The 8,547-nt window shown below is 40.3% G+C and overlaps 1 protein-coding gene across 1 annotated transcript in view; it reads right to left on the reverse strand.

Annotated features, from left to right (window-relative positions):
* Positions 1-8,547, reverse strand: part of KMO (kynurenine 3-monooxygenase (kynurenine 3-hydroxylase)) — a 69,800-nt gene that overhangs the window by 2,791 nt on the left and 58,462 nt on the right. Inside the window, exons 11-13 of the mRNA XM_010836724.1 lie at positions 2,137-2,219; positions 850-951; positions 702-761 (exon numbers count right to left, since the gene is read on the reverse strand). Coding sequence (XP_010835026.1) covers positions 702-761; positions 850-951; positions 2,137-2,219 — 245 coding nt within the window. The remainder of the gene's footprint in view (positions 1-701; positions 762-849; positions 952-2,136; positions 2,220-8,547) is intronic.

Consider the following 8,547-nt stretch of genomic DNA (forward strand, 5'->3'; position numbering starts at 1 on the left):
TGTATTACTGGTTTTGTTTTTTTCAGAAATAGAATCATTTGTACTTGTTGTTCCGTTGCTAAGTTGTGCCTGACTCTTTGCGACCCCACGGACTGCAGCATACCAGGCTTCCCTGTCCTTCACTATCTCCCAAGAGTTTGCTCAAACTAAAGTCCATTGAGTCAGTGATGCCATCCAACCATCTCACCCTCTGTCACTCTCTTCTCCTCCTACCCTCAATCTTTTCCAGCATCAGGGTCTTTTCTAATGAGTCAGCTTTTCACATCAGATGGCCAAAGTATTGGAGCTTCCGCTTCAGCAACAGGTCTTCCAAAGAATATTCAAACCAGTCAATCCTAAAGGATTTTGCCCAATTTTATAAGTTAAACCCATAGGAGTATTGCATGAAGAAAGTTAACTGCTAAATAAAAGTAAAAGGTCATGCTGCTAAAATAAAATAAAAAGTTTAGAAATGTCAGCATCAGTTTCTTTTTTGAATTTCTTCTCTTCAAGAGTTGCCTCTTAAGAGGCAATGGGAGTTGCCTCTTCTTTGTAATTTTGTTCATTAGGGATTCTGTCACCTGTGTAGCCAGGATATTTTTTATTGGAAGGCAAACACTTGGTGTCTGTTTCATTATTTCCGTATTTGTCTGAGGTAAACATAACCATAACACTGTAAACTTCAACATATCAAATTACAAGTAAGTGTAACTTGTTCCCACCTTTTTCTGCCAGTACCAATGCAGCACGGCTTCATGGTATCTTATTCTGGAAAAGGTGACCTATAAAAGTTTAAAAAGTATTCTTAAGTATTTTATAATGACTAAACAGAAGATTAAAATGAGGAAAAGTCTTAAATTCAGACCTTACCATTGTATAAAGAGGAATAAAGGTAGATGGCATAATAGCATGGAGAAGTCTCTCTATGTTCTTTCGGAAGATGAACCACCTTGAGTTGACGTGTGCTCGCATCTGTAATAATGTAAGGAGTCTCAAAGAAAATCTTTTAAAATGTACCTTTAATTGTTTACTACAACTTATTATCACTCTTCATTCCCATTCACCACAAAGCCGGACTCAGAGTAGTCAAATAAATTCTTGCTTCCTATCCATTTCAGTCATTTTCTTTTTAGCCAGTGTCACAGGACAGTAACTTGAAAAGGTATAGCAATTATGCAAAACCTGTTAGAACTCTATTTTGCTCGAGGCTCAATTCTATTTCAGCAAGTGTTTGCATGAATCTGTGAGTTGTCTGTGAGCCCAAAGATTTGATTAATTTCTGTTATTTCCTGGTCAGTTTGCAACATTACTTTGGCAAGAAGAGATCTGTTTAAAGCTATGCCTCTTGGTTTAGTCCATATTCAAGATAAATCTTATGTTATAATTGTCTTGTTTTAAAGACAAGGCAGGATATCTCAATGAGAATTCCAGAAGCTTACAGAAGCTTACCTTCACCACACATGAAAAAATTCTGCTTAAGTTGAAGTCTACTTTATTTATTTCTGTCTTCAGGAGAGATGGAAAACAGCTACACTCTTCCTAAAAATTTATCTTGTAAATTTTTTTCATTTGATTGAAAAACTATAACCATAATCATTTACCGTGAGTTTTCATGTGACTGGCTCAAAATGGAATTGTGGTTTTCTTCTGAGTATTAATCTACTGACTGTGAATTTCTTTGGTGTTAAGTATTTCTTTCAGTACAAAATCCCCCAAAGACTATTTAATGCTACTTTAAGTTCACAGCTTATAATGTTAAGAATGGGAAGGTTATTCAATGTCTCTTAAATTTTCCAAATATATTAACTCATATCAAAAATATTCTTTCATTAAAACAGTGTATTATTAACTCTACTAAATGTCTAAGGCTAGAGCTTATGAATGATCAGATATTGAAACCAGACACTTTTTCATTTTTGTTACCTTCTAAATGTCCCTGAAATATAGATGAAGAGGGTGTGTGGGGGTCATTATCACTGTCTCTGCCTTCATATCTCAACCATGTAAAAAGGAATGCTCTGTGTGTGTGTGTTTTCTTTTTGAACCTATTCTTACACAGCATGCATGAGATGGGGCTGGAACAAGGAAAAATTAAAGAATGTTTGTTAGAATATCAGTGCATGATCTTATTGAAAAGAACAAAACCTTCTCACTTACCTCTATGTAATTGTACATGGATAGGTCTGAAATTGCATGGTCATCTGGAATTCTAAGTCTTGAGAATTCTGGAAGACACATACCTAGAATCCAAGTTAAATAAGATGTCTTTCCCAAAACAGTCTGTAAAAAAAATGGGCTGAACTCTATACAGTTCAAATTAAATGGTGTATTCTCTACCAGTGTTCTCTCTAACCTTGTAAAGCTATGGACAACAAAGCTGTATGACCAACAATCCATGAATACTGAGCAATAACACATGGACATTTCCCATCACCTATAGTTTAATAAGACTTCCCTGTAGCTCAAACGGTAAAGAGTCTGCCTGCCATGCAGGAGACCAGGGTTCGATTCCTGGGTTGGGAAGCTCCTCTGGAGAAGGGAATGGCAATCCACTCCAGTATTCTTGCCTGGAGAATTCCATGGACAGAGAAGCCTGGTGGGCTACAGTCCATGGGGTTGCAGAGTTGGACACGACTGAGCAACTAACACACACACGCATAGTTTAACAAAGCTTATGATAAAGACTATGAAATATACTAGATTAGTAAATCATTATTTTTTAATTCACAGTTGGAAAGCAGTTCATATAAATGACTTTAAAGTGATTCCAAATCCTTAGATGTTGCTACTCTTCTTTTTGTTCTTCCTTGCTACCCCCATGTAAATTTGTTTCATTTGAACCTAAGTCACCTGTTTCTGTAGTGTGTGGTTATCACATTCACCTCACATGTGAAATGTCCCTGATTCTAAACCAGGTAGAAACAGTCTTCTCTTTGGGCTTCTCTGGTGGCTCAGACAGTAAAGAGTCTTCCTGCAATGCAGGAGACCTGGGATTGATCCCCGAGTCAGGAAGATCCCCTGGAGAAGGGAATGGCTATCTGCTTCAGTATTCTTACCTGGGAAATCCCATGGACGGAGGAGCCTGGAGGGCTATAGTTACGGGGTCACAAAAAATCAGACTTGACTGAGAAACTAACACTCACCTCAGCTCACCTTGTTAGCTTAAACATTAGCTTCTTCATTATTCTCTTATCTCTCAGAGGAAGGCCCCATGTTTTACTCATGTTTGAAAACTTAAACTGATATATGATAAATACTGAATAAATATTTGATAAAGTAATGATTGATATAACTTCACAGGGCCAAACAACTCCCATTTTGGGGAAGCCATTTCTAAAGTCTGAGAGTGCACGTAAGTACAAGTCCCAGCTTCATCACTTTCTAGCTACTTGGCTTTGGGCAAGTTACTTAAGCTTAAATTTCCTAAGTTGTAAACTCTAAGCTTAAATTTCCTCAGTTGTAAACCAGGCACAAGAATAGTACCTATGCCCCTTGTTTTTCATGAGATAATACATTAAAAAAACCTTGCAAGATCCCCAACACATATTACATGTTCAGTGATCTTAGTTATTATTGTGATAATTAGTTTTATCTATCTCTTATAACTAAAACCAATATTGACAGTATGTTCTGCTATATAAGCTCTCAGTCTATCTCCACCATTGTCATCACATGCTAACTAATCACACAAGGGCTAAGAAGGGAGGAAAGAAAATGCCTCTGGATCCTGAGCATCTGAGTGAGATAACTGGGAAAGGAAGTAAGAAATCCAGAAGAAATTTACCCTAGAATACATAATCTTTTCAGATTCAGATACTATAGTGTCCACTGACACCCTATAACACTTAAAATTCTTTTTACTCTGAGCTTACTTTATTCCAGCCTTTTTTTTTTAACTTTTTTTTTTTTTTTTCTTGAGGGATAGGTGATGTACAATATCCCAGAAGGTGCCATGGTAAAGAATCCACCTGCCAATGCTGGAGACCCTAGAGATTGGGGTTCGATCCCTGGGTTGGGAAGAGCCCGGGAGTAGGAAGTGGTGACCCACTTTGAAAGTCCACAGACAAAGGAGCCTGGCAGGCTGCAGTCCTTGGGGTTGCAAAAGAGTTGAACACTACTGAGCCCACACAAACAGTCACAGTCACATTACATGAGTTACAAGGGTATAACATAGTGATTCACAATTTTTAAAGGTTATACTCCATTTATAGTTATTATAAAATATTGGTTATATTCCCTGTGTTGTACAGTATATCCTTGTAGCTTATTTATTTTATACCTCATGGTTTGCCCCTCACCTTACCCTTTTACCCACTAGTAACCACTAGCTTGTATCTGTGAATCAGGCTTAAAAAAAAAAAATGCTTTACACAAGTCATTTGATTTAACCTTCACAGCTTTCTGAAATTGGTATTATCCCCATTTTATTGATGGAAAAAAAATGAGACTTTAAAAAGATAAAGTGACTTGTTCAAGGTCACAGGGCTAATAAGTTAGCAAGTCAAGACAGGAATCTGGAGAAAACAAGAAGGCAGAGGTGTAGGTAGACATGGAGTACAACCCTCTCCAAGAATACATCAGGAATGCACCTTCAGACACAGAAGTGCATGCAGAACACCAGCTGAGAGTGGACAGGAGTACCTGACCAAAGGAAAAGAGTATATAGAATCACGCAAGACTTGGCAGGATGAAGGAACTAGGGGAAAAAACAGGAGTGTTAGTAGGACTGGACCTGCCCTCAGTGGGTGGGGGCACTGAAGCAGGGGTCCGATCCCCACATCGGGGCAATTGTCTGAGTCAAAGGAGAAACATTTAAGGCTGAGAGTGAAACAGCTGATCTGTGGCAGCTGAAATGGAATGAGCATCAGACAGTCCTTGCTGCAGCCATACATACCTCGGAGAAGGACACAGGTCTCCTGCAAGGTGCAGTGTCTGGGAGCTGAAGTTTAGGGATTGTGGAGCAATCCCAGGGTGAGGGCTACTGTTGACTGTGGAAAGACAGATCAAGGGGATATGAGGGAGGAAACTGTGGTGGGAAATGCCTGTGGAGGAAAGCCAGGCAGCAATGGAAGCAAGGCAATACTGCTGAGTCACACGTAGGGTGCGGAGCCATCACCACAGCCTCTCTCTCTCCACACACCAGCATCAGCAGCTGAACAATAGAGAGGCTGGCCCACCAAACGCCTGACGCACTGAACTACAGAGCAGAACCCCACCCAAGGTGCTCCTTTAAGTGACTGATGTGCCGCTGATCTACAGAGTAGGACCCCAGCCACAGGGGCCCCTCTATGTGCCTGATGCATGGAACAACAGAGAAGGACCCCAGGCAAGGGAGCCCTCTAAGTGCCTGAATGGACAGAGCAACAGAGAAAGACTGGCCAAAGAGGCCTACTGATCGTCAGCTACTAGAGGCTCGAAACAAGACTGTTAGGGCCATAACTCCTGTGGTGGAGGCAGTCCATGTTCCTGCACACTTGGTGCTGCCAAGGTCCCCACAAGCCAAGCAGCTGCACCACCTTCACACTCAACTCTCACTGGGGCAGAGCTGCCACAGGCAAAAAAGTCTTGCGTCTATGGGCGCAGGGTCGCTTCGGTTGTGTCTGAGTCTTTGCGACCCTGTAGACTGTGGCCTTGGCACCCCACTCCAGCACTCTTGCCTGGAAAATCCCATGGACAGAGGAGCCTGGTAGGCTGCAGGCCATGGGGTCGCTAAGAGTCGGACACGACTGAGCGACTTCACTTTCAATTTCACTTTCATGCATTGGAGAAGGAAATGGCAACCCACTCCAGTGTTCTTGCCTGGAGAATCCCAGGGATGGGGAGCCTGGTGGGCTGCCGTCTATGGGGTCACACAGAGTCGGAAACGACTGAAGTGACTTAGCAGCAGCAGCAGACTGTGGCCTGCTGGGCTTCTCTGTCAGGGAGTGGGGTTCTTCAGGCAATATTGGAGCGTATTGGCCAATACTGGTTGCCATACCCTTCTAGAGCACTATATTTCCTGCTGTCCTAGCTGCCAACTCCCCTGAGTACCTGGTGCTGCCAGAACCCCTGTGACCCAAGCAGATGCACCACCTCCAAACATGGTCCTCACAGGGGCAAACCCAAGTCCTCCAGGGAAGCCTCAGGAGCAAACCCCAGTGGATGACCCACATACAGAGGTGAAAATAAAACCACAATTGAAACCCAGGGGCAGTGTGGCTAAGGAAGAAGACCCAAAACCTTCCCACCCGGTGTACAAGCTGCAGATTAAATCCACACGATCAACTAGACAGAATCTGTGTCTATGGAATATACAAAAGGTCATTGAGAGTGCCCACAAAAGAAAATGCACTAGTTCTGATAGCTGTGGTCATTGGAGGCAAGAACACATAGGAGCAGGACCAGATTAGAATCTGAGCTTCCCCCAAAGCAGGTCCAGAGATGAGCACAGTGTTGGAGGGCATCCTAGGGAGGTGAGGTGGACTGTGACTCCCAGTGAGGGAAAGGACTCTGACAGCAGTAACTCAAGAAAAACATTTATTATTCTTATGTTTTGACTTGTTATGTAGATTCTTTTGGATTTCTTCTTTCCTTTTTATTCCCCCTCTGTAGTAGTTGTCGATTTTATTGGCACTATGAAATCTAATTAAGCTTTTGAGACTTTTTTTTTTCTCAATCACATTGTTTACTGTTGTTATAAACCTCTGCCTCTACATTGGGCTTTTGCAGTTCTGTGGAGTTCCTCCTCTTTTTCTCTTTTCTCTTCTTTTTAATTTTAATTTTTTAAACCTATTATTATTTTTTCTACATTTATTCCTTTGTTTGCTTTTCCTACTATTCTTTTCCCCTTGCAGTTAATCTTGAATGTATATAAGACTTCTTTATATAACTCTATTTAACTTTGCATATCTATTCTTTCTTTCTTTTCTTTCTTTCCTTTCCTCTCAACATATTTGTTAGTTTTATTGCTTTATTCCCCAATTGGCACCTTGCCTTAGTTTTGTTTTCCAGTTTGTGCTTTAGTTAGTTTTGTTCTCGTAGATATAATTTTTTATTTCCTTTGTTTGCTGGGTCAATCTACTCTATTTTTGTTCAACTGTTTTGACTTTGCTTATGGGTGTATTTGTATATGTGTATATTCTATTATTTTAATTATTATTTGCCTGATTTTTTAACTGCCATTTGTCTGGGATTCATCTTTGGTTTCTTGTTTTCAGATATTTGCTTTAATCTCAATTAATGCCATAACAAACCACTTGTGGAAACTTTATTCCTGACCAGAGATCAAGCATTGAGCCTTTGGAGTGGGAGCACTGACTTCAAAACACTAGACTACCAGAGAACTAACACTAGGAAGTATCAACTAGTGAGAATTCACACAAAGGAAACCACTTGAATACACTACGCAGCATCACCCAACCCCCAGGAGCATCCTGTGCAGGACACCTCACCTAAACAGCACACAAAACAAAAGTACACACCCCACCATCAGCAGACAGGATTACCATCTCACTCAGCCTTGCCCATCAGAGGAAAAACAAACAAACAAACAAATCTCGCCCTATACAAAGCTTACACAAACCAATGGACCAACCTTAGGAGGGCAGAAACTAAAAGGAAGAAAGAATTAAACCTTGAAACCTGGGAAAAGGAGACCTCAAACTCAATACCTTAAAAAAAATAATGAAAAGGCAGAGAAATGCTATACAAATGAAGGAACAAACTAGAAACACAGAAATTCAAATAAATGAAGAGGAAATAGGCAAACTACCTGGAAAAGGATTCAGAATAATGATAGTAAAGATGATCAAACACTTTGAAAACAAAATGGAGAAAATGCAAGAATCAATTAACAAAGACCTAGAAGAATTAAAGAATAAACATATAGAGACAAACAACACAATTACATAAATTAAAAATACTCTACATTTGACATTTGACATTGAAGTCGCTCAGTCGCGTCCAACTGTTTGCGACCCCATGGACTGTAGCCTACCAGGCTCCTCTGTCCATGGAATTTTCCAGGCAAGAGTACTGGAGTGGGTTGCCATTTCCTAGAAGGAATCAATAGCAGAATATCTGAAGCAGAAGAATGAATCAGTGAGTTGGAAGATAAAATGGTGGAAATAACTTCTGAAGAGAAGAATAAAGTAAAAAGAAAGAAAAGAACTGAGGATAGTCTCAGAGACCTCTGGGAAAATATCAAACGCACCAACATTAATATTACAGGGGTCCCAGAAGAAGAAGAGAGAAAGAAAGAGTATGAGAACATTTTTTAAGAGATTATAGTTGAAAATTTCCCCAACATGGCAAAGGAAATAGTCAATCAAGTCCAAGAGGCACAAAGAGTCCCATATAGGATAAACCCAAGGAGAAACACCCCAGACATATACTAATCAAACTAACAAGACTAAACACAAAGAAAGTATATTAAAATCAACATAGGAGAAGCAACAAGTAACATACAAGGAAAACCCCATATACTTAACAGCTGATCTTTCAGCAGAAACTCTGCAGGCCAGAAGGGAATGGCAGGATATATTTAAAGTATTGAAAGGGAAAAATCTACAACCAAGATTACAGTACCCA

This window comes from Bison bison, unplaced genomic scaffold, assembly GCF_000754665.1.
Source record: "Bison bison bison isolate TAMUID 2011002044 unplaced genomic scaffold, Bison_UMD1.0 scf7180017864064, whole genome shotgun sequence".
NCBI lineage: Eukaryota > Metazoa > Chordata > Mammalia > Artiodactyla > Bovidae > Bison > Bison bison.